The sequence below is a fragment of the Podarcis erhardii genome (genome assembly GCF_964252035.2).
Source record: "Podarcis erhardii genome assembly, chromosome: 3".
In the NCBI taxonomy this organism is placed as follows: Eukaryota; Metazoa; Chordata; class Lepidosauria; order Squamata; family Lacertidae; genus Podarcis; species Podarcis erhardii.
The window spans coordinates 29,911,131-29,936,061 of record NC_138507.1 but is presented as its reverse complement, the minus strand read 5'-3'; the positions used below and the strand labels follow the sequence as shown (position 1 = coordinate 29,936,061).

The 24,931-nt window shown below is 43.1% G+C and overlaps 1 protein-coding gene across 4 annotated transcripts; it reads right to left on the bottom strand.

Moving 5' to 3' along the window:
• Positions 1-231: 231 nt before the first annotated feature.
• Positions 232-22,833, bottom strand: ATP6V1C2 (ATPase H+ transporting V1 subunit C2). 4 transcript variants are annotated; one of them, XM_081857303.1, is made up of 15 exons: positions 22,214-22,833; positions 20,474-20,612; positions 20,161-20,333; positions 18,572-18,639; positions 14,979-15,064; positions 12,968-12,997; positions 9,767-9,861; positions 9,033-9,124; positions 7,827-7,925; positions 6,572-6,640; positions 5,083-5,175; positions 3,580-3,673; positions 2,185-2,282; positions 1,489-1,618; positions 232-1,288 (listed from the first exon to the last, which is right to left on the bottom strand). In XM_081857303.1, exons 3-15 carry the CDS (start codon positions 20,287-20,289, stop codon positions 1,193-1,195), a joined length of 1,179 nt encoding a protein of 392 aa, XP_081713429.1. In that variant the 5' UTR covers positions 20,290-20,333; positions 20,474-20,612; positions 22,214-22,833; the 3' UTR covers positions 232-1,192. The 4 variants fall into 4 exon arrangements, with proteins under 4 accessions (XP_081713429.1, XP_081713428.1, XP_081713431.1 ...); XM_081857302.1 differs by lacking the exon at positions 20,474-20,612 and having other exon boundaries at positions 22,214-22,832; XM_081857305.1 differs by lacking the exons at positions 12,968-12,997; positions 20,474-20,612 and having other exon boundaries at positions 22,214-22,828.
• Between the last annotated feature and the right edge of the window lie 2,098 nt (positions 22,834-24,931).

The window sequence follows — 24,931 nt, the reverse complement described above, 5'->3', positions numbered from 1 at the left end:
CTGGGGGAATGTCTGTTGCAGGCATAACTCTTAAATGGATGTTATTTGGAGTTGGAATCTTCTAGGAGTAATGTTGCATTGATGCTGGCGATACGGAAAAGGCTGATCTGCAGTGACTGCTTAGCGGTTATTTCACAGGAAGAAAAGGTTTCCTAATACATCGTTCCTATTGTCTGATACAGAACCAGGTAATCCAGGTTGATTTGATGTACAGTGTTTGGCTTTTTTCCCCCCTCAGAGGGGTTGTGCAAAGGAATCTAGGTTTCCAGTATTAAACCAATGTTTTCTTCCGCAAGAAGTAGAGAACTTCCCGGTAAGAAATACTTGACAGCCTTTCTATAGAGAGCTATCTCTTTTGTGTATTTTTTCTGCCAATTACCCTTTGAGAAGTTTACTAATGTCAATATTGCCAGTCTTAAATTCTGTACAGACTTAATTGTTACATTGAGGTTGCTATAATATGTGTTACAAATTTACTTCGACTTAGGGATTAATCTTGAACTTGGCTGTAAGGGGGGACACATATACTCTGCCCTTGTCAGAGAAACTACTTCCACCAAACTGTCAAAATGGATTAGATTTTCCAGCACTGTATTTTATTAATCTATTGCCAGCCAAGTTTCTCCTTTTCACCACACATTAGATTAGTGGAGGGATTAAGTATCTTATTTATTTGCAAGTCCTACATTGAAACAGCTCACCCATCCCCAAAATTAAGAATCTGATTTACTTTCATGCAAGAGTTTGTACCTTTGACTGATTCCAAATGTTACAGATTTAAGGAGTACTTTTATCATCTTAACCATCGGATAGTGCTTGATTTTTATTTAAAATTCTGGTTCAGAACTTCAATTTACAAAAAAAAGAAGAATAAATACAACTGTAACACAACTGCCTTGTGAAGCATGTTTTCTAACATGATCAGAAGAGGCTCCAGAATCTTAATACTTTCAAAATGGAAGAGGGGAAAATTACTGTATCTGTAAAGCCTGGGAACTACAAATGAATACTTGCTTACAGTTATTTAATCCTCCTGCATGAAAAAAGGCGCCTATCGCATGGTCCCCTCAGAACTTGGGTTCTTAAAAAAGCAGCGTGGAGTAGAGGTGCTTGCCACATCAGTTTCATTGCTCGTGAACAACCGAATCCTAAAATGCTAGAGGACAAATGATGCTCCCAAGTCAGGCAATTATTAGCTGCACTCAAGAATACTGAGGTCAATCTTGAAGTAGACATAAGGATAGTAGTCTTGATTGCCTAGTTGCAAGCCAGGAATGTCCATAGAAGTCTGGGGAGAAAGATTCAACAATGTAACTAGTGCCAAACTGCCCAGGTAGGTACATTAGGGGTTAGGTGAGAGTAAGATTATATACTGCAAGTTGGGAGGGATCCTAAGGGTCATCTAGTCCAACCCCCCACCCCCACCCCCCGGTTTTTGTGATTCGCTCACAGAGCAGAAATGGCACTTTTCATTCAGTAGACACTTACATCCATTATACTGGCTGCTGCTACTTCATCCAGATGTTTGAAGACTGCATTAAGGACGTCTCTCAGTCTCTTTGTGGACTTCTTGTTGGGCTGAATTAGCATTGCTTGGAAATTCACTGGTAGGCCATACCTTTATAAATGGAAAGTAATGTGGTAAACTGTCAAGCAGATAACTTGATACAACTATTTAAAAAAGTGGGGGACGGTAGCTAACTGCAAATCATGCAGTGATCCACCAGTAGATCAGTAAGGGTTTATGGTTATCAGTTGTTGCGTAACAGCAATAAATATGGGGGGGGGATGACCCTTTCCAAATTAAAAGCCTGGGGGGAAACGAGGAGTTAATATTTCCATAAAAGGACTGAGTGTTCAATTCCCTCTCTGTTCCTTAAGTCTGTCTTGGCTCCCCAGAGCCACTGGTTTTCACTTGGCTTCAGCCAATGGCATCTGAAGGCTTTAATAATAATAATAATGAGATGCCACAAATCTGGTCTAGTTCCGCTATTTCTGTTGACATTTCTCTTACTGGCTGGAGCAACCCGGCCAAATGGGCAAGGTATAAATAAAAATATTATTACTGATTATGGAACAAGCTACCTGTTTCTAGTTTTGTAGGCGTAGTCCTTTTTGTGTTATGGGTAGAGTCCCTGAGAGCGCTACCTGTTTCAATGCAGAAAGTTTTCAAGTGCAACCTACCTGAGGACAGATTCTGAGAAAACTCTAAGAGCCTTTATGTGAATCCAGGCCACAAATGATTCACTGAAGTTCACCTTTAACCAACGTAATAGTGGACCCTTTGAGAGGAAAAACAAAAGCGGCACACCGTGCTTAGATTTGTTTAGAGGCACACTGTAATATTTTTAAGACACCCACCAAACTCTGCTATGGGGATCTGTATGGCTTAAGTCACCACATTACTGTCCATAGAAATTGTAGTTCTTTATGCAATATATTGATATACCTAATAGGGGACAGTCCTCTCGTCCCTGAAAATGCTCTTGTTCTATAACTAGGTCAGGTAAAATGGAAGAATGTGAAATACCATTAAATGGTAGCAATCTGTCATGAATTTAGTTTATCATGATTGCGGGGGGGGTGGTGGTGGTATGTATTTGCTTCCTAAAACGTGTGGGGAGGCTGTGGCCTTTAGGTGTTGAACTAGAAGCTCCCATCATTCCTGTCCACTGGCATGAGAGTTGGCATCTTAACAACTGCAGGGCCACAAATTTCTCTGCCCTGGCCTAAACATATATTGGACGGCTTCTGAATGCTAGCAACCTTCTCCATGTATTGTTGCAAGAGCAGGGCTTCACTTGGAGGTATTTGTTCCTCTTCTAGGAAGGAGAAGTACCTGGCCTTGAATCAATTGAATATAATGATGGAGGCACTGTCTTGCTCCTGCTTTAAATTAAGTAAGTGCTCCTATGCTGGAATGTTAGGAAGCCTTTCAGCAACAACCAACGGGAATGAAATAACCTATGTCAGACCTTGGGTACAAATGGCCTCTCAGTATTATTCAGCCTATTTGTGGGCAGAGGGAAGAATCATTTCACCAAATTTCTCCTGAGGAAATATCTGCCCAGGATTAGCAGTAGCATAGGTTCTCATTTTACCCTAAATTTCACATTTTCTCAACAACAACGAAAAACTGAGAAATTTTAGCTCAGCTCCAGCATAGTCATGATGGGCGGGAGGAACTGTGTCATCTATCACCAGTGAATTCACAGGAACTACCAACAAGTAGGTGTGATGCTTGTGGAACCAACATCACACACAGTGCTTAAGACAGTAACTGATGAACTAGTGAAGGAAAAGGAGGGAACCAGAACACAGCTCAGAGAGTTGTGGGAAATGTGCTGTCAAAAACATTATATTGTGGAAAGACATCCAGTTAACTGCACAGTTGTTTCACTGAAAATACCACCACCATACCCTTAGGGTATTCAATTGACATGAGAGTTGTCATCCTTGGGTAATATAGGAAGGTCTCTTGAATCATTGTATCTCTTACTTAGACCTGCTCTAACCTACGGCCTAGAAACCAATACTTAAGAGAAAAGACAGGGGCATGAACTTAATTTGTGTACTCACATACTGTTGCTTCTTATCAGAAGCCAACTTCCTCATTTCTTCCTTTTCACATTTCAGCTCTTTCTCATCGTAATAAAATTCCCGCACCATGAACCTTGAAGCAAAAAGCAAATGAGAATAGATTGGGATTCAGAAGGCTGTGTCTTATTGAAACCTCTGCATTCTGTTTGCCTGCCTTGCCTGCGTTATTCAGCTGTGCAACATGTCAAAAATTACAAATTAAAAAGCTATGCCAGGCCATGTTGGCACAGCAGGTCCTCTTAAGCAGGCAAGTCACGTCAGACCTATCATAAAAGCTTTCCAGGAGCTCTTGCAATTAGCGTGCATTTCTTTCTCTAATGGGTCTGTACACCCACAAGGATGCATCAGCAGAGGGGAAACTGACTCCTTCAGAAAACTCAGCATGGCTTTAACTTCACAACGGCTCTGTGAGGTTTGTTGAGAGATAGTGGTCACGCTCTACTAAGTTCCTGACCACATGTACTCAGAAATAACTTGCCTTGAATTCAGTGGGGCTCACAGCCAGGTACGTGGGGTTCTAATTGCACCCTTTAGGTACAATTCTATAACACACCTCACTAGAGAGTACACTCCACTGAACACAGTGGGACTTAATTCTGAGCAGGCACACATAGGATTGCATTGTAACTAGAACTGAAACGAATAAATGTAATATACAGTGGCCTCTGCCATCAGGGGGACCAAAGGCAACTGACCCCTGCTTTCAGGAAGGACAGCATGATAAGGGTGGAAACCACCCTAGTTCTGACCAAAGGAGGAGCAACCTGCCTTCTCCCCGCCTTTCCAAGTGATTTTCCTTTAGTGGCCTGTTTTTTGGATGGGGAATGTTTTCTAATTTATTGTAGCACGCTCTGGAAGCCATTTTTGGCTTAAAAGAGTGGGGCGAAAAGTACTTTTAACAAAATAAGACCCTGGTTAGGTACAACTGATTTTTTCCCATTGGTTCCAATGTAACTTAGAATGGAGTCACTGATTGTACAGTCTCATATAAAATTCGGCTGGTAAATTGCCATAGGAGACATTGATTGTACAGTACTTGGAAATGATACAGAAACAGTTTTACTCCATGATTTCTTGCCTTTCCAGAAATTCCGTAAATCTGTGTAAATGCTGAAAATGTTTTGATCAACATCTTTACCCCCTTGCAGAGCTACAGCTCCCAATGTTCCTTGATTGCGAGCTATAGCATTTTAATACACTTTCACGTGTTAGCCTAAACACATTTGTTACTAACTTCCTATTTATGCAATACAAATATACTTGGTTAGAATGCATTAGGTTTTTCTCCTTTCTACCCCCAATCATTATTTGTACATACATACAAATAATACCATGTATGAAAACGCAATTAAACAGATTTGAAACTAGTTAAGCAAAGAATTCAGAAGGACTCATGTAATTATTAAGCATGCATGTTCCTAGCTTCTGTCCAATAAGGCTAAGCATTCTGACATGGCATTACGAATGAAAAGTGGTCAGTACTTGTTCTCTCTTGCTTTGGCTTTAAAGTCATCAATCACTTTTCGGAACAGTGTTACTGTGAAGAGTCCTCCCTCTGCATCTTCAGTAATCATCCTGTACAAAAAAGAAAACGTTCATTTCTTGGTTGAAAAAAATATTCTGCCATTTTACACTCTGCACCCAGGAGAGCCAATAACAACAAAAATATCTAATTATGAGCAGAGCTGGCTCTTAATTAGGGCACACTACAGGCATTTTATGTTATTTATATGTCGATTTCAGCTTTCATTCTTGAGATCAGGAGCATACTAAAAAGACATGTATCACATTAAGCAAAGCATCACTAGAGCAAGGGACACTAATAAGAGAAAAACAAGCAGCTGTCAAAGGCCTTGGAGGAGGTGAGAGCACAATGCCCTATTGCCACCTAATTCCAGTCTTATCTTCACGAGTGAACTGAGGGTGCCTCCAGTCTGTGTATTTTGCAGAGCGATTCGAGTATACCAGAACTTGAGGTTTTGCCATTTAAAGTGGATTAAAGAAAACTGCCATCCTAGTACAACAAACCCACTTCAAAAAAACAAACAAGCAAGCAAGCAAGCAAGCACCAGCAGACTTTTGTGGTTTGGAAAGTGATGCAGAAATGCATTGAACCAAGTGGGAGAAGTGAATTAATTTGATTAATGAGAAGGTGTGAAAACACAGCACAAGCAAATCAGGATAAATAAAACAAGTAGGGGAGGGGCTCCTACTGACTGGTTTCCTAGAGCCTATAGGAGAAGGGATAAAAAGGTAAAGGGGCCCCTGACCATTAGGTCCAGTCGTGACCGACTCTGGAGTTGCAGCACTCGTCTCGCTTTATTGGCCGAGGAAGCCGGCGTACAGATTCTGGGTCACGTGGCCAGCATGACTAAGCCACTTCTGGCGAACCAGAGCAGCACACGGAAACGCTGTTTACCTTCCCGCCAGAGCGGTACCTATTTATCTACTTGCACTTTGATGTGCTTTCGAACTGCTAGGTTGGCAGAAGCAGGGACCGAGGAACGGGAGCTCACCCCGTCGCGGGGATTCGAACCGCCAACCTTCCAATCGGCAAGCCCTAGGCTCTGTGGTTAAACCCACAGCGCAACCCACGTCCCACAGGAGAAGGGATACGTACAAGAAATAACACACCCACCGGAAAAATCCAAAGACAGTCACTCATCTACAAACCCCTCACTATTTTTCTTTTGTTTGTGCCAGGGAAGTACCCTCCCAAGATCAGAGTGTGCTCCGCTCCGTGCCGGGAGGAAGCCGCCCAGCAAAACCGCCTTAGCATCGCTTCCTCTCTGCGCAGAGCCTGCCACCCACTGCCGCTGCCCAGCGAACCCATATTCGGCATATAAGACAACCCCTGACTTTTTAGAGGATTTTCCGGGGTTAAAAGTTGCCTTATATGTCAGAATCTACAATATGAGGAGAAGGCTTAAGATAAAGCTGACCAGAGAAATGAGCCAGAAATCTCACTTACTTCGTAGAGCGAGGAACCACCATATCAGAGAGTGATTCATACGTTTTTTGCCATTGTACATAGCTTGATCTGAAACGAGAAAGATTAAATTTTATACGGTAGCATCTGTATGACTTTTAGTACAAAATTGTATGGCTGACTGCCTTGCTCATAGTAACAACATTGGAACCTCAAGCCTTATGTATCTTACCTAGTATTATATATTGGGTCCAAATTCAAGACAGGGTCCTTATGGTTAGCATGCTTGGAATTCATTGAGTGTTAACACTTTCATGCAAGACTGATGAATGGGAAACCAGCTACCATCTGGGGTTAGACCTGGAGTGAACACGCTGGCCTGGCTTACAACTCCAAAACCAGGGAGGATCAGGATAGTGAGGTCCAGCTTTTGCCATAAGCAGAAAAAGCAGGAAGGGAGCATTGCCACAGTCCATCACAATTCCGTCTCCTTTTCCAGGGTCCAGAGGTCATATCATTTTGTTTAGGGATTCTGCAGGTGTGCTGTCCACCCCACTGCCTAAACAGTATCTCTGCCTAAGCTGACAGGAGTTGGTCTGAAGAGCTGTTAGAAACCCCAACATTTATTGTCTTAGGGGATGGGGCATTGCCATTCGCACAGGTGCCCCTTTATCTTGAGCGATACCAGATTTAATAGACCATGTGACATCCATGGGCTTTTCCCAATTGATATCTGCCCACCCATCACCCACCGCTTTTCAACACCTACATGAAACCGTTGAGTAAAGGTGTCTGGAAATACGGGCTGATATACTGACAAAACCCAGTTCTCTTTCTCATTTTTTAGCAACACCTTCACCGTTTTACATGCATGTGGGAGCATTGTATGTTTGCTGCTTTGAGTTTAAATTCTACAACCACCTTTTATCTTCAATAATTAAAACATAGAAACAAACAAACCCTGGTTTCCATCTGCTCAGGGTCTCCCTCTCTCTCACTGCATTCACATTTTGTATCCAAAATGCTTACGTGAATTAGTTCAGGGCAGTGGCTCTGAGACTGAGCAGTGAACCATACAACCCTGGTTCAAACATGTCTTTGTCATGAACTCTCTAGGTGGCTAGTTTCTACTTTCTTCTCTCAACTTCATATCTGCAAAATGAGGATGGCAGTCATAGTGGCCTTCCTTGTGAGGGCTGCTGAGATAATGCAATATCGTACGTACTTTAATTTCTCTATAAACATGCTAAGTGTTAAGACACTTGAGCCTGCTGCGGATGGACTTAATTTATCTTACTTGGGAACTACAACAAGGAGAGTGATGAGATACTCTGAATTCAACACAAAGTCTTCTTTGTTCACGATATCCGTTAGCGTACGTGTCAAAAGATTTCCCCTAAGAGAAGACACAAAAGCCAAAAATGATGAGATTCGTGCATTTACTGCTCACTCTTTACAAATGTTTACTAGTGACAGTGGTGTTCGTTGTATCAGAACTAGAAAAGGAGCCACTGGTTTGAGTTTTGGGGAAGGAAATGTTTTCCTGACTTCAGAACACACTGTGCCCCCATGCCTCCCCACAACTTAAGATCAAATTATGGTTGCTTTGTAGGTTTGTAAAAAATTGGGCTCCCTTCAACTTCCCCAAAGCTTGCATTTACTCTTGCTGTTCACCATTCCTTGAAATGTATTTAACCTGAGTCTAGATGGTTTTGTATTATCTATCCAATTTGTATCCTGCTTTCCCACCGTGGCGTTTGCCCTCCTAGGTGTGTGACATCATACTGGGTTCATAAGGAAAGGGTTAACTAATTGTAAAATGACTAACCAACGGGAACCCAGGGGGCAGAGTTAACTGTGTATAAGGTTTAAGCACAGGGGGTTTTTTTGGAGAGAGAGTTAGGGTGGTTGAGAAGACAGTCTGGAGTTAGAAGAGACAGATAAGTCAAGTCTGTGGGTTGGGCTAGTCTGGTGTGAGAGAGAGAGAGAATTTGTTAAGAGGAGTCAGTCAAACAGTTGAGATAATCAGTCAGAAGGTATTAGGAAGGTATAGGCCGGTAAAGAAATTAAAGTTAAGGTACTGACAGGAATATTATCGGAGAAACCATAAACTTGTTAATGTTTGTAAAATAAAATGGGGTTTTTTTGGTTCACTTTTAACAACTGTCTGGACTCAGTGTTTTACCAGAGAGTAACTGGTTGGTGGCAGCGGGGAAGCGAGCACAGTGGCGGCACAGGGATCAATAGACCGTTAAACGTCTGGGGACCCTGTGTGATCGCCACATCCACTGTCAGAGCCACACCTGTCTGTAAGGCTATGTTCTAGTACAGCTAAATCCACTGACGTGTTGGGGCATCATCATGGCAAGTAAATATTGCCCAATACATATTTAGAAGCAGTGCACACATGCATGCATGCATACACACACACACACACACACACACACACACACACACACACTATACATATGCATAAGTATATATATGTAAATACTATACATACACAGTTTTCCTTTCCAGATTCTGAAGGTTTCCTTTGATGTTGTTGTACACAGCTGCTCGGTTTTTCATGTCTGTTTCTATTTGCGTAATTTGCTAAATATAAAAGGAGGGGGAGAAATCCAACTGAGCAAAACTGACTCTGCACATGTTAACAGTTTTACATATCACAAATGCAAAATACTACAACAAAATGTGGATTTTATTGCTAAATTCACCAATATGGCTAGATTCCACCATCAAGCTTTCAGCACACACAGCACCTTGGCAAGTGTGTTTCAAACAGTATTTCAGTCATTCTCAAAACTTTATGGAGCAGATAATTATTAATTTTACAAATGACAGAATAAAACAGCTATTTGCTTAAAACTACCACCTAGGCCCAAAACATACTCATGATTTTATGAGATTTCTTAGGTCCAAATGTATGTCTTAAGAAGGAAGTACCCCTCTCTCCTCTCAGGAAGAAAACATGCAGGGGAAAGATTATTTGATTCCTGCAATTTGCCCATCTGAAAAAGCCATTGCTTTGGATTTTGTGCTGTATATAGTATGATAGCCTGATTTAATATCAAACTCATAGCCCATATATATATACCGGTATATGTTGCCCAGATTTCTTTCTGCAGAAATAATCCACAAAACTCTCACTGCTTCCAATAAGAAAATAATCATATCTATTGTAAGTCCTGAAAACTAGCTTTCATGAGGGTGCTTTTCCAAAAGAGATCATATTACCTTTGCTAATGCTTCTGAAATGTTCTTCAGTGGCTGTTTGATAGGATACTTAGCCATGTCCCACTCAAACCTCGTCAGATAACTGATCAAGTCAACTGAAAAGATATGAGTACCTCCAATGAGTTGAGGAGAAGAAGAAGAACCACCAGGATGCATTGTTCTCCATTCAGGGGCTGATCTAATATTAACAGTTTCCATCTGACACCTGGCTTTTGCTATCATTTCCATATTTTCAATGCTATTATAGGCACCATATAAAAGTGGATGGTTTTAAAATCCATCTTCAACTCACTTGATCATTTTCAGACACGCTGTGTAGATTAGCTATTCAAATAAAAGTTCTGCATGAATTAAAAAAGCAATGCTCAGAATAACTATCCTGTAACACCTGCCACAGCTGCTAAAGTGTTCTCATCACAGATGGCTTCCAATCCAAGGGAACTTAAGTCTTTAAACTTTAACTATATAGGAGTTTTGCTGCTGACTTTGTGATGGCATGGATTGTATCCTAAATGGGTACCATCAGCAAAGGCTTGAAGTAGGGACTTTTCAGTTGTGGCACCTAGAGTTTTGGAACTCCCTCCCGAAAGAGACTTGCCTACAGGCCAAACTAAATGTGACCACCATTCAGGCAATTGTGTGAATGGTCTTTTGTTTCAAAACTTACTTGGTTTGAAAAGTAAAATATGTGGATATTGAGGGGTGTTTCCCCTCCCCCCAGCAAAATATAACAACTCCTCTGTTCATTAATCCTTTGAAACTTTGCTTTGAGATTAAGTCCTCGAAACATAATCTGTCAAGCAATTTTCTATATTTTGTGCAATTGTGGGGTTTTTTGACAGGGGAGAGTACACTGGAAAGCAGGTTTTGATCATCTAACTGCACTAATAATGTGTGATGGGAAACCTCGCCGATGCTTTATTTTTACTGCTTTTTTTACACTCCTGTTTGCTGTCAAAATGTTCAGCCTTCGCCCAAAAACAATCTAGACTGCATCTGGAAAAAAATGGGCATGTGATGGGGCTCTGGTGTGAAAAACTTCCAATGGTCACCTATTGGTTGTGACTTATGCTTAAGTGCTTGGGGATGGGGAATAGTCTATTGCTGTTCAGCTTTTTTATTTTTATCTGACTCGCTTGAATGCCTACCGGTAATACTCTCCTCAGCTTCCCTTCCCCCCGTCCCATACACCCAACTCAACATGAATGTGGGTCAGACTTTTAACCGGATATCCTGCACTGATGCTGAGCTTGGCTTGCATGTTTACTAAAATTTGCACCTTAGTGAAGTAATGCAAAACTGATATAAAGCCTGCTGATCTTAGGAGAGGATGTTTTTTTAAAAGCACATCTTTAACGGAAGTCTAGTTTTTTGGCTGTGCTTCCGCCGCGAGAATGCCGTTTCTTTCTAACAGTCAGAGCCGGCACATTTCAGCAGCTTCCTCTTTCATGACGTGAAACTTGTTCCCTCCGGAGGATCTGAATTTCCTTCCCTAGAGTTTCTCTCGTCTTCGAAAGAGTCACCTTACAGTTTTAGGTTTCATGGGTATGGAAAGTATAGCATGCACACAGAAAGAGCATGCAGAATGTTCTGGAGTCAGCAGCTGCCATCTTTACCACAGTTCCATAAAGTATATATGAGACGGCCAATACAAGCATAAGAGAACAAACAGCGGCCCATACAAAAGAAGTAGGGTTTGTTAGGCTCTGTAAGTGCACTCACGATGCTCACCAGAGATGCTCGCCCTGCACGGTGCTGATTGGCTGGCACCTATAATGTAGCACACAACCTTGGCCATTTTTGCAGGCAAGGAATGAATTTGATGCACAGGGGATTTTTTTTTTAAAAAAAAATGCAAAAGGAATACAAGAGGCAATTCGATGGTGGAGAGAACCTGGACTCACACCCTGAGAGCAAAGTTGTGGTATAGCCCTTTAAAGTCAACAGCAAAACTCCTACCAGGTAAGCTCCTATCTGGATTTTATTGCCACAAATGCAGGGCCAAACTAGGCATGATGTTAAATGTGTAGCTGCCATCAAAAACAACAGCTGCGCGTTTAATTCCTCTTCCCCTTGTAATACCAAGTTGAACTTACCCCAGGTCACATGACAATGGCCCACATTGCCTGCCCTGGGCCAATGGTAGCCAATAAAAGGAAAAGACACAAAATTTTGTGACATCTACTCTGTATGCTACCCAGGGCGGGGATAAGGTGTGTGCACACACACACACCCCACAGCCATTTCTTGCAGCCACTGCCATGCCTAGTTTGGCCCCCAGTTAGTGGTGACTGCCTAATTAACTAGTCTATTGAGCGGGAAAAATCAGGCTAAGACAAAATAGTCTTGGGAGGATAAACATTTGAAGTCTTCAGCACAGGACCAACGAGTACAAACAGAGGCGTTGCTAGGAATCTAAAAGACTTGGAGCACAGGCCTATGGCATAAATTTGCATATGCTAATTTTCATGCAGCAATGCAAATTTATCCCACTTCCAGGTGGGGCAGGAAACCCAACTCTGACTCTTTCTGACAATGCTTAATTTGCCTCTGGGGCAATTAAGATGGTGGCAGCTAGAGTCTCATTTGCCCCGTGCTTTGCATCACACCCACTTTGTAAGCGAAGCAAGGGGGTGGGGACAGGAACAGGAAAGGCTAGGAACTGGGTCTTCAGCTGGTGAGTTGGGGTCCACTACCAGGTTGTGGCGTGATCTAAGGTGGGTCCCAACAGCAGCACTGCCACCATACAAATAGATGGTTAAAAAGTTGGGAGGGGGTTCCCTGAAACGTATTGTTTGAGTAAAAGGTAGGTCCCAGATTTGCAAAAGTTGAAGACTAATGGGCTAGAAGATCCAGGTCCTGGGGCTCGGGCCCCACCCTAACAACGCCCCTGAAAACAGACATGCATAGGAAGTTTTCACACAATCCAATAGTCCCTACATCCTCTTGTTTTACATGCAGCGACTGGTTAAGAAGGAAAGAAAGAAAAATATATCCAGGGAAAGTGTGAAAAGGGGAGGATGTCAAACCTGCTGTTATCTGAGTCATAGGGAGATGGTGATCGAGCTACGAGGTTGTTACTAGAGAAATCCATCGTAACCTGATCACTGTACCCCTACAACCAGATGTGGAGGCAACTCTTTCATTAAACACACCAGCACATGCTTGCAAGAACACAACAATCACCCATGCTCAACATACTCTTTAGTAATTGCAGTTTAGCCTTCGCTCCTGAAATATAGTAATTGTGATTATTAAACATGAAAAAGACAGGTTAGATTTAAAATTAAGTCTATTGCATACAACAAGATGGATGTCAAAAGAGTGGGATTATGTTCTAGTCTTTAAAAGCTGAAATCCCACTTGGGGGCAACTCTAGGTCTCAGCTGGCCCTGAACAAACTGGTCCCTGGCAGGCTTACCTGGTTATGGTAGTCATGCTATAAGCAAAACCAGGCAACCAGGTCTAGTCAACTCTCTTAATTTCCCCTACTGTGATGTGGGAAGGCAAGTGGGTGTTAGGTCAGGGTCATCAAGGAAAATTAAAAGGTGCTTTTGATCCAACCATCTAGTCTGTTTTAGGGTGCCAGGCCATGGGGGGAAATTAAGGGGGGACAAGACAGCAGTGTGACCAAGAATGCCAGGGGCCAACACCAGTCCTGATCCCTAGAAACAGCTTTTGTTTGGGATGGGGGAAAGTGTTTTGGAATTAGTACTTCTTCTGTTCCCACCAAATAACTGGTTAGCCAGTGGGGAAAGGAAGCTACAGAAGACAGATCTGCTTGCTCCATCCATTGTCTATTAACAGACTAAAGATCTTGGCTTGGATCTATATTCCCATCATGCTGAGATTAGATCCATCAAAACCAATGCAACCAGGGCTTCTTTTTCAGCCGAAACTCAGTTCTGGCACCTCTCAGTTGGGCACCATTGCCATTCTAAGGGGGAGGTGTTCACAGTGAGTTCCGGTGCCTCTTTATCTATAAAAATGGCGCTGAATGCGACTAAAGTTAGTCACCACTATTTCAGTAGGTCTGCTTTAAGCATTATTAAGCCTAGATAATTCAACCCTGTTTCCTTCTTTTCCTTAGCACCTTTTAATGTTTTAAGCGAAATAAAATGGAAACTGAATAGATTAGGCATTAAAGGCTTCCGCTCACAAGCACCAACCAAAATCGCGTAAGATGCAATTAACTTCCTGTTATGAGTCTTGCAGATCTTCTACCTGATTACATGGCTCTCAATACTGCATCTTCGGGGTTTATTGCACACCCAGGCCGATTTTCCTCATCAAGCCTCAAATGCTGCCAGTTGCCAGATATAATCTAATATAATACAGCACAATAAAAGCACATCGGTTCCCCACCCCTGCTCTACTGGGCTACATAGACCAGATCTTCCCAGGATTGGTCTCACGGGCCAAATCTGAAGAGTGGGCAATCACCTGACAGCGCAATTATGTCAGGAGCTCTGTCACTTCAAAGTTCTGAAGTGGGGGTAAAAACATTCAACCCAAACCCCTTTCTGATGAGTAAGGGATTAGCAACGGATTATGTCAAATTGAGCAGGATTTAACCCTGAACTCGTGAGAAGTGGGTTAAATCCTGCTGCACTGGCTGCATGTGCCCCTTTCCCTGCAGGGCACTGGCATGTACAGCCAACACAGAAATGAGCCCACGGGCCAACAGCTCATGTCACCCACCCATCAGTGTGATATCAGCTGAATGACGAGTGGCTGTGATTTTGAGAGAAAAAATGGCCTCCTGGACCAAAATGGGACCAGTGGTAGGCCTTGGCTGGCCTGTGGATTAGCAGTTCCCCCCCACTTCTGATGCAGAGTGATTGTGGCATATTTCTCCATGCCATTAACAAGAAGTAGATGATGGGAGGAAGTGATTAACAGCCACCTCTGAAAATCTGAACTCATGATGGAATAGTCACAAGATCCCTTTGTCAAGCAACCAGAGGAGGAAGAAAACCAAACCACGCCACCTACATCTCACCAAGGAGCAAAAATTGTGTTCCCTGATGCCGGCAGAAACAGAGGCTGCTGACTATCTGAAAGGGTTCTTTTCTAAAACTGGAGTAGCAACCCAATTTGTAAGCATATGGATGTATTAAGTCCAGCTTTTCCCATTGGAAACTGGATGAAAACCGGCAGCAATTAAACAAAAAACAAAAAACCCCACATCTAAATACTTTGCAGGACCTACCTCCATTTGCCAAGAGGTTTTCCTGAACTTTGTCTTTTGAGTCTTCCATAACCTCTCCAATATACTGGGCAATTTTCTTTATTACACTAAAGGCAAGGAGAGAAGCCTTTAAGATCAGATCAAAACTTTATTAGCAAAGCCAACAGGCCACAGCTATACAAGAATTAAAAATAAAAATAAGAATAAAAAGAAGAAAAGAGCAGGCAAAAGGAGGTCCGTCAGATGAACAAGTCTGTAGAAGCCTTTAAGATAAGTCAAATAAGTTATTTTAAAAAAAAAATACATTATTTAAAAAAAAAAAACTTACAGCAGGATGCTCAATGCGAATGTTTTTAGAGTCACCAGGTCCATATCCTCAGATGGCTCCAAGTACCCAATTCTTCAGCTCCTTTTCATAGTAGGTAGAGTTGCACACAGAACTATACAAGGCCTGACTTGTCCCATCAGTGCAGGATCATGATAAGGAAAGCACAGCTGGGGCTTGAGTCTGAGTTACAGTGGTACCTCGGGTTACATACGCTTCAGGTTATAGACTCCGCTAACCCAGAAACAGTACCTTGGGTTAAGAACTTTGCTTCAGGATGAGAGCAGAAATCGTGCTCTGGTGGTGCGGCAGCTGTGGGAGGCCCCATTAGCTAAAGTGGTCTTCAGGTTAAGAACAGTTTCAGGTTAAGAATGGATCTCTGGAATAAATTAAGTACGTAACCAGAGGTACCACTGTACTTGTAACCTGTGCTCTAGCAGAAGTTCTAGGCGGCACCTTATACTGCAAACAGGTCATAAAGATTTTGATTTTTCTCTGCTGTTTGGCATGTTGGCCCCCACACATTCCTGCTCCCGTCCCCACCCCTGTTATGAATATTCACTACTTGCCATCCACACCAGTGGGTGCAGTGTGACAGAATTTACCTCTCAGGCTTCGGAGAATCCGATCCCTCTCACAGTGGCGGCCAAGAAGCAGATAAACAATAAAAGTTCTTATCAAGTAATTTATTACATATTCACAGAGAAAGATGAAGGAATGCAGTCTCTCCTAGATAATGGTGTTGCTGCAAGTAAAGTCCCCCTCCCACTACGTCTCTCCTATTCTACGTCACCCTGTGTCAGCTAATCTGAGCTTTCTGCCTCTGAGCTTTCTGTTCTATTACCCTCAGTGCTCGCCTGGTCCTGGGAGGGGGAGGGTCAGGAATGCTTTCCAAAGATACTGAGTCTGTCCGCTGTCTCTTCCCTGGTGTTTCTTCCTGCTGCTCCTCTCCCAATATTTCCCAGCTTCTCCCCACTGCAGCCTCTGAACTATGCCCTTCTGCAAACCACTGTTCTAAATCTATACTGTCCTCCTGTTCTAGGGAAGGTTCAGGAGAAGGGAGGGGACGGCCCCCATCATTCCTCCTCAGTCCAGCCCCCAACATCATCACCTGAGGTGTATTTGTCCGTCCCTCGGCCATGGGCCTAGCCAGGGCTGCAGGGGGCAGCTCCCCCCATCAAGTAAATAAAAATATTTAACTGACCAATCGAGTCACAGATAGCTCAGTTCTGCCCCCCACAACAAAAGTCCTGCCCCCTCTAACATAAATCCTGGCTATGCCCATGGTCCCTCCCCTATACTCATGTACCTTTTTCTGTTCTGGTCAAGACCACAGGTATTTCTGTACCTGTGCATGAATATCTTGTTTGAAAAGAAAAAAATCCCAGAAGTGCACAAGATTCTTGCCAGCCTTAGTTATCATGTTTTTGTTTTTACAATGGGCAAAACGAGACTTTGGGCCAATCAGTATCCCTCGGCAAGGTCATTTTGAAGCTAGAATAAAATATACCGAGATCTCTGAATGAAAGACAGAATGTAATAAATAAATGGGTCTCCAATAAATAAATGGAACCCCAAGGTCAAGAGTTCATTTTAGCCTTCCTTCTGAAGATTTATGTTGATTGCCAGGTGTCCCATAACCCTTGGCTTTCGCCCACATCTTTCCCCAGCAATTTTTAAAATGGGTTTAAAAAGGAATGTGCCACTTGATAAGGAAATAAATCAAGAATGACCAGGCAGAAAGGCATCTGAATGCCAAATGCTGCTTTATAGTGACATGGAAAATTACCCAGTCTCCCTATGTAAATAAGTAATAAAAGTACATGGAAACAATAGACCCTGAAAACTCTTGCCCCTTCTCTGCTGTCCTGGCCAGAAGCAGTGCTGACAGGTTTCTGCTGCCTAGCTAGGTTTACTCTCTCGGTGTGTTGATCCAATAACAGCTCTGGCAGCAGGGTGTTTCAGCGGAGCAAAAATGTAAATGCATGGCCTCGCTCATTTGCATAGCTTCAGATCAACTGCCATCATGGGAGATGATAAAATCATAAGGCAAGCAGGCCAAAGACCTGCTGGAATAATTGCCTTCAAAAAGGCATCTAAATGTCGTTGATTTGTAATCCAAATTTGGCACCTAACAGTATTAGGATCCCAGTCAGAAAATAGTTTTGCTACAGAGCCACAATGAGAAGGTGGCAGCTGTGGGTAAGGTGCCTCATTTTTTTCTTTGTGGCTCCTCAAGGCTCCATGACCACACCCAAGCCTCTTTTCTTCACTCTCTAGTGTGGAGGCTCTCCTTCCTGGGGGGGGGGGGAATCGGGGCTCGTTGCCTAGCAACAGGCTCCGAATGCTCCATTACTTCTTCAGGATAGCCTGAAAGCCTGGAGAAAAATGGCAGGCTATAGTATACTTTCCACTAAATAGGCTAACAAGGAGAGAAGAGGGAAGGGAAACAGTGACGCACAAAGGAGCAAGCAAGTAGAGTCAGGGTTTTCCATTCATTCATTCATCCTGCTTACTTGACTCCTCCTTTCACACTTTTCAACTGGAAACAGGAAAGGGGTCGGGCAGCACACACACACACACACACACACTGCCAAAGAACTGGATTTGGCTAGTGGCTGCTCACTGGCAAAGCCAACCTTGGTATCTGGAATACACCAATCCGTCTCAGGTTCTGGGTTGACAAAATATTTCCGCCCCTCAGGGCCCAACAAGAAGTGGCAGCCCTACAGACATGTAGAGTCTGAATGTGAGGATGTTTTCTGGGAGGTAAGACCTGCCAGTGGATACCGTCTTTAAACAAAATAGGAGGTGAAAGAAGAAGAGGATTATTGCTGTAACCACTGGGCTGATTATATTGCAAAATGCAACAACAACAACTTTATTATTTATACCCCACCCATCTGGCTGGGTTTCCCTGCCCATGTGGCTGGAAAATGCTGTTTCCTTGCCCAGAGCCAGCCTGTGCAGAAGTGTCCCAGTTCCATGCCACTGCAAAGAACACAGAATATAGGAGGGAAAGTACCAAGTTTCACAGGTATTTGCCCACCTACTCCCAATGTGAAGTCCACCACCTGCACTAATCCCTGACATTTCCTGTATAACTGTTGGACGAAGCCTTATTTAGGGGTAATCCTTTTCTAAAGAAAATAAAGTCACACCTACTCACCCTGGCTGAATCCTAAGGCTAAGGTTAAAGATGCCTGTGTTAGGTTGACACAGGAACACTGTGTCTTGTAAAAACAACACCCATTTGCTCTTTGTGTGTAGTAAATAAGTTCTATTTTACCTTTCAGCAAAGCTATCAAGTTTCCCCAACTCATCTGAGAGGCCAACGAGAGCATCCAGGGTCCCCACCTGGAGAAGGGAGTACAAACACATTAAGCTTAAGCTAGCCAGCCGCAGGGCATATTTTACCAGACATTTAATTTTTCAAAGTGACCTTTCTTTAGCAAATGAGAACTTCTTGCTATCAAATAAGTAAATTCATGGGAAGTTCAAGGGAACGTTTTCCTCCAGTGGAAAATGGTTGCAATGGTTCAAAACCAACTTTTAAAGAAGTTTTTAAAAGCCTGTTCTAAGTCAGGAAAAGATTCTATGCTGAAGTCTCATGATCAAAAGCCACAGTGGAATTCTTCCCAGTTTTTAAGTTCCTTAAAACCTTCTTGCTCATCATGTAAAACACTGTCTCCCTGAGCCACTAAAGTCAGTACAAGTTTTGCCACTGACTTTACTGCCAAGTCTTATACATATCTACTCAGAAGAAAATCCCACTAAATTCAATGGGCCTTGCTTCAAGGTGAGAGAGTATGTATAGCATTATAGTCAGAATTCTCATCCTTAGAGATGAATGATCCTTACTTGTGGGGGAGCAATTCTTTCAATTAAATTGATGATTTCTATTTTTTTATATTAAAAATACCTGTTACAAACAGAACAGCTGTTTTTAAGATATGAACAAGCATTTCTGTCATAGTTGCATGCTTACATTATAGCCTTCTAATATGTCTACGTCTGCAAGGAAAGTGAAAATCGATGAATGCTCATCAAACGAAAGCAGCTTGCCAATTGACAGAAAAATCCACACATGAATTTGAGACCATCTGGACAGCAAGGTCATAGCTCATATTGAATGGTGAGATCAGACTTCTCTGTCAGGAACATAGCCAATTTTAACCACCAATTGATATTTGAATACTTCTGCAAATTAGGCAATCCTCTTTCTAAAAGAGCAAATAGTTGAGCTCAAACATTCAGGAGATTCAAACTGGCTTCAGCTATATTAATGTAACAAAAGCTAACAAGCTTAACTTAGAAGAAGCCTCCCATTGAATTAAATGGGACTTAATCTCAACATGTATAGAAACCTTTTGCAACAGACCTTTTGCAAACCAATCTTACTGGAAGTAAGTTCAACTGAGTTTGGCGGCATTTACTGTTATGCAAGTGTTTGTGCTGCAACACTTACCTGGGAGTAAACCCTCATGGAAGTCAATTTTCCAAACATATATGAGGGCTGCACATTGCTCATCTCAGGGCTTTGACCAGTCAAAAGTTACCCATAAACTTCATTATTTACAAAAAGGATTTCAAGCCTTCCCAGAGATGACAGCTCTGATGGAAAGTTTAAAATCTTTTCCCCCCTATGAAGAATTAATCCATTGATTAGCTGTACAAAAATGGCTTCCTATTTTCATTCCTGATCTCAAGACACCTCAAAAACAAAGTATATAATCTTTGCTTGACCCTTTATAGTCATTTTAATATTGCAGCAGAGCCACCTCACGAAGAAAAATCTGCCTCATCCCTGCCCCTTTCTTCATGTTGTTGTTCTGAGTCCGTCCATCCGTCCCCCCCGCCCCATTCTCCCATCTTTACCTTGAGGTCAGGGATGATGAACTTGCTGTTGCAGGACAGGTTGGCTTTGGCAGTCACTGTGTTCATCCTGTCCCAGGCTATTAGGTTTGCCTTATCTCCAGGTGCCGAAATTAACCAGAATTCTGACATGGTGCAAGCAGTTCCCTTCACTCTTAAATCACTGTAGCCAAAAACTAAGGTAACCAGAAAAAGAAAAAGAAAATCACCCTGGAGCAAAAAAGCCCCCACAATAGATCAGGTCAGAGGAAATTATCTTCGATGTAGAGTAAGTTTTTCAAAAGCAGCAAGACGATTAGTATTTCTGCCTAGTCACCTTTCAATCCAGATCTTGACTAAATGTGACCTTTCCCTGAATGTTATCATAGGGCAGTACAGTGGTTCCTTTTTTTCCTGCTCTGGGTTGTTTCATCTGGTCCATGGGGAGGAGTCTGCAGTCACAAGGTCACCGATGCCTGAAGCAATCCACAACATTTGCAAAAGTAATAAAACCAAATTCTAAGTCCTGTCACATTGATTGGAGTACTGTACAACTATTCTAAAATAAACCTATCATGGACTGCAAGCTAAAGGATTTTGATTAGAGTAAGAAAAGGGGGAGGGAAACCTTCTCAAAAATGGCATTGAAAATTGGAAAACCTTATAGACTTTTCTTCAAGTTAAAATACAAATCATATTTTAGGACATTTAAAACTTCACTGTGAGAAAATGTAAGTGTAAACCAATCTTTACTCTTGGGAAAAAAGATACCTGCTGCTAGGTCACTGACACTCTATTACTGTTCATCTCAGGCAGGAGGTTAGTGAAGGCTAGGCACTGGAAACTGAAAATGGCAAAAAAGTGAGCAAAAAATGTACATAATGTAACCAATAGATATCTTAAAAGGGGGGGGATCTATTTAGTAATTAAAAACTAAAGGAGCCCGCTCTTCTGTCCCAGATTTAGAACTCAGTGGCTAACTTCTCAATAATACAATAAGAATGAAAAATGAAACACAATAAAACAATACTGTACAGTAAAAATGAAAAATAGTATGTTCTTGCCTCAGTCTCCTTGTGTGCAAGTAAGGCTTCCATACCTGTATCCCTAACTCTGGATCAGAAGCCCTGCTGCCTACTTGCCCAAACTGCAAAACAGGTATGATGGTAATCCATCTCACAGGGCTGGTGTGTGATCAAACAAGGTATTTTTTATTAGCAACATTTCTATCCCATCTTTTCACTAGAAGTGCCCAAGTCAGCCAAGAATAAAAATGAATTCCATCTTTAAAAGTTCGGAATAAATGGCAGGCAAATAATACATGACGCTTGTCACCAAGCGGGCATGCCCAGCACTCATTTCTAAACCTGTTCCTGTTAACTGTAGCAAAATCAAGCTAACGACATGCATACAACACCACTAACGTACCATTAGGAAGGATAGAGCAGAGAGTTTTCTCCTTCCATCAGGTTTCAGCTCATTCATCAGGTGGTTTTTCATCAGGAACACACCTGTAGCCAACTTACTCGTTTGACACACCAAATATTACATTAGCAGACAAATTAGCTTCTGCTCTAGGAATACATATCAAAGGCACTAAAAAGGAGGGGAGAATGACTTAATTTTAATGGACATAAACATACTACTACAAATACTCTTTAAACAGTGTTGCTTTCAACAATTCAATATTCAATTTATCCTGGTAAGGATTCCTGTTCTGAACCCCCTCCCCCAAGGACACCCTTGTATAGCCTTTGAATTTTGCATTTTGTTACCTAAACAAATGTTACCTATGTTTTTTAGATTCTGCTGGAAGCGTCACACGAGTGACTGGGGAAACCTAGCCAGATGGGTGGCGTATAAATAATAATAAAACAATTATTTTATTATTATTATTATTATTATTATTAAACCTTGACCCTTTTCATCTCCCGTTTGGCATTATAAACTGCACATTGCCTCTCAACTTCACCATTTAGGAGCTCTGTGAACCCCACCCTCCCCTCCAAACCTTAAGACCCTACCTAATAACTTTTTATATGGATTCTTGGCTACCGTTTCACCAGCTGCAACTTACATTACATTTCGCTTTTCATTGTGGCTCTTCAAACTCGGAAAGGCTGGAGCTCAGTTTGTCTCCCATCATCACCACCTCGGCTGTTTTCAGGAAAAGAGCCAGAGAACGACCAAAGCCACACACAAGCGCCCAACGTCCGATAATTAGAGCATTCTATTAATCTATTCTCATTAAGCAGCTATCTTAAACACGAATATTTTGTTTTAACTTAACAGACGGAGGTGCAGGGCGGGGGGGGGAGTCCACCCACGACGGCTCGCCCCCCTCGAAGATTATCCAAAGCTGAGCCCACCGGAGCCTTTTCCCAATAGGATTCTTCAGCCGAGCGAAACGCAGAGGCTTTTGCGCAAAGGCGTCCAAACCACCTTAAAGGGCGGCGGCGGCGGCGAAGAGCCGCGGATAAAGTTTTCTGCTGCCTTAGCCACCGAAGAAGACCTTCGGGTATTTGCACGGGCTGGCGGCTCCCCTTCCCGGCCAACGGCCGGCCCGCTGAGCCCCCCGCAGCGGGCGGAGCTCGGAGGCGCCTTCTCCTCCACCTCCTCGCGTGCAATAGTCGCCGGCGGGGCTTCTTTCTGCTCCGAGCTCTGCATGTCTTGAGCAGCCTCGGGGGTTATTTTGCACCCAGGAGGTGCTACCTGGACGCCCCGCCCCCTTCCGCAGCTTTCCCGCCTCCCCATCCCCCTAACTGGCGTATCAATTTAAGGGGCATTTGCCACGGGTTAACTCTACCCCCCCCCCCAACTGTCCCATCGTCAGGTTTCAGGTGTGTGGTGGGCACACACAAATGTGGATGGTGTCCAAACTTATTCAAGGAAGCAAAACTGTGGGTGACTCTAATGATGACGACAACAACAACAACAAATTATTATTTATATGCCGCCCACCTGACTGGGTTGCCCCAGCCACTCTGGGGGCTCTCAACAAAAAATAGTAAAAGCACAATACGACATCACACACTAAAAACGTTTCCTGAACTTAATACCACGTATGGAAGTGTGGTTAGCTATACAGTGGTACCTCGGATTAAGTACTTAATTTGTTCTGGAGGTCCGTTATCAACCTGAAACTGTTCTTAACCTGAAGACCACTTTAGCTAATGGGGCCTCCCACTGCCGCCGCACCGCCGGAGCACGATTTCTGTTCTCATCCTGAAGCAAAGTTCTTAACCCGAGGTACTATTTCTGGGTTAGCAGAGTCTGTAAACTGAAGCGTCTGTAACCTGAAGCGTATGTAACCCGAGGTACCACTGTACATGGCTATTTACAGGGATGCATTTTGGGTTCCACACAGGAAGGACCCCCAAACGCCTAGTGCACTTGACACAACACAATATTTATTTATTAACGCCTCAATGCCTTCCATGTGTGCTGTGTCAGGAACATTTTGGGCATCACATGGCAGGACAGAGTCTCAAACAAAGATGTGCTCTCCCAAGCCCACTTTTCCAACACGTTTGCACTCCTGTCTCAGCGACATCTGCCCTGGCTTGGTCATGTCCACAGAATGGAAGATGGCCGGATCCCCAAGGACGTGGAGCTGGCTTCAGGCACTAGGCCCATTGGCAGACCAACTCTGCATTACAAAGAAGTCTGCAAACGAAACATGAAGGCTGGCAACATTGACCTCCGCATGTGGGAATCCCTTGCAGACGACTGCAACGCTTGGAGACAGACAGACAGCCAGTCAGGCTGTGACCACAAGTGACCAAAGAAGGAATGATCGCTGGGAGGAGCGCAGAGAGAAAAAATGCAATGGTCCATCTGCAGCAGCACAACCGGACACCTTCATCTGCCCCAGCTGCAATAAAACGTATCTCTCCCATACCAGTCTCTACAGCCACAGCAGGCGCTGTAACTCTCCAACGGTTTGACAACACCCCTGCAGGCACACTCTTCCATTGTCTCCCAAGACAAACAGATGCCAACCATTTATTACATTTATATCTGACCTTTTCTTCCAAGCCTGCATGTTATCACTGCAAAATCCTGTGATGTAGGTTAGGCTGACAGACACTGAGTGGCCCAAAGTCATAGTCAAATGGGGACTAGAAGCCTGTACTCCCACGTCCTAGCTTGTCACACTGTCCACTGGCTGGAAACAGTACAGAGAATAACAGTTAACAAAATGGCGATTTCCAGTGGAGGTTAGTGTACTGCAGTGAAAAAAACCAAAGGACTTGTGGCACCTCAAAGATTAACCAGTTTATTACCGCACAAGCTTTTGTGGTCTACAGTCGATTAAGAGCACGGCTGGTTTTTGTTTTATGTAAGCTGTGCACTTTAAGAGCCATCGTTTAGAAGGAGACCACATATTTTTTACGTTAGAGGACCCAGGCTGCATCCCTGTTTTCTCCAAACAGGGCTGGGACTGGGAGGGCCCTTGCCTGAAACTGTCAACCGCATTGGGCTTAATGGAACAATGGACTGATTTGGTAGAAATTTCCAATATGAATGGCTATGGAGTTGAGGTCCACTCTCAGACCCACCCAAAACCACAGGCCTCCCCCACCCCAGACCCAGCAAAATATCACTTGGCTATGTCCCCTGCCTCCACCATTGGAGTGTCAGCCCCAGCTTCTGACCAATTCTTTAGAGGTTTATTTCAAGAAATCAGTAACTCCACTCAGCAGGCAAGAAAAGGCACCCCTTACATGCTCAGCAGTGCATTTGTTTATTATATAATGTTACTCCACACATATTTATTTGAAAGAAGGGACTG

Bases quoted from the DNA above. Each gene is read 5' to 3' on its own strand.
- ATP6V1C2 (XM_081857303.1), bottom strand. From the start codon at position 20,289: ATGTCAGAATTCTGGTTAATTTCGGCACCTGGAGATAAGGCAAACCTA. The intron at 12,998-14,978 runs GTAGGTCCTGCA...ACTATATTTCAG, and splicing joins AAACCTCTTGGCAAATGGAG to GAGCGAAGGCTAAACTGCAA. The intron at 5,176-6,571 runs GTAAGTGAGATT...TTTTTTGTACAG, and splicing joins GTGGTTCCTCGCTCTACGAA to GATGATTACTGAAGATGCAG.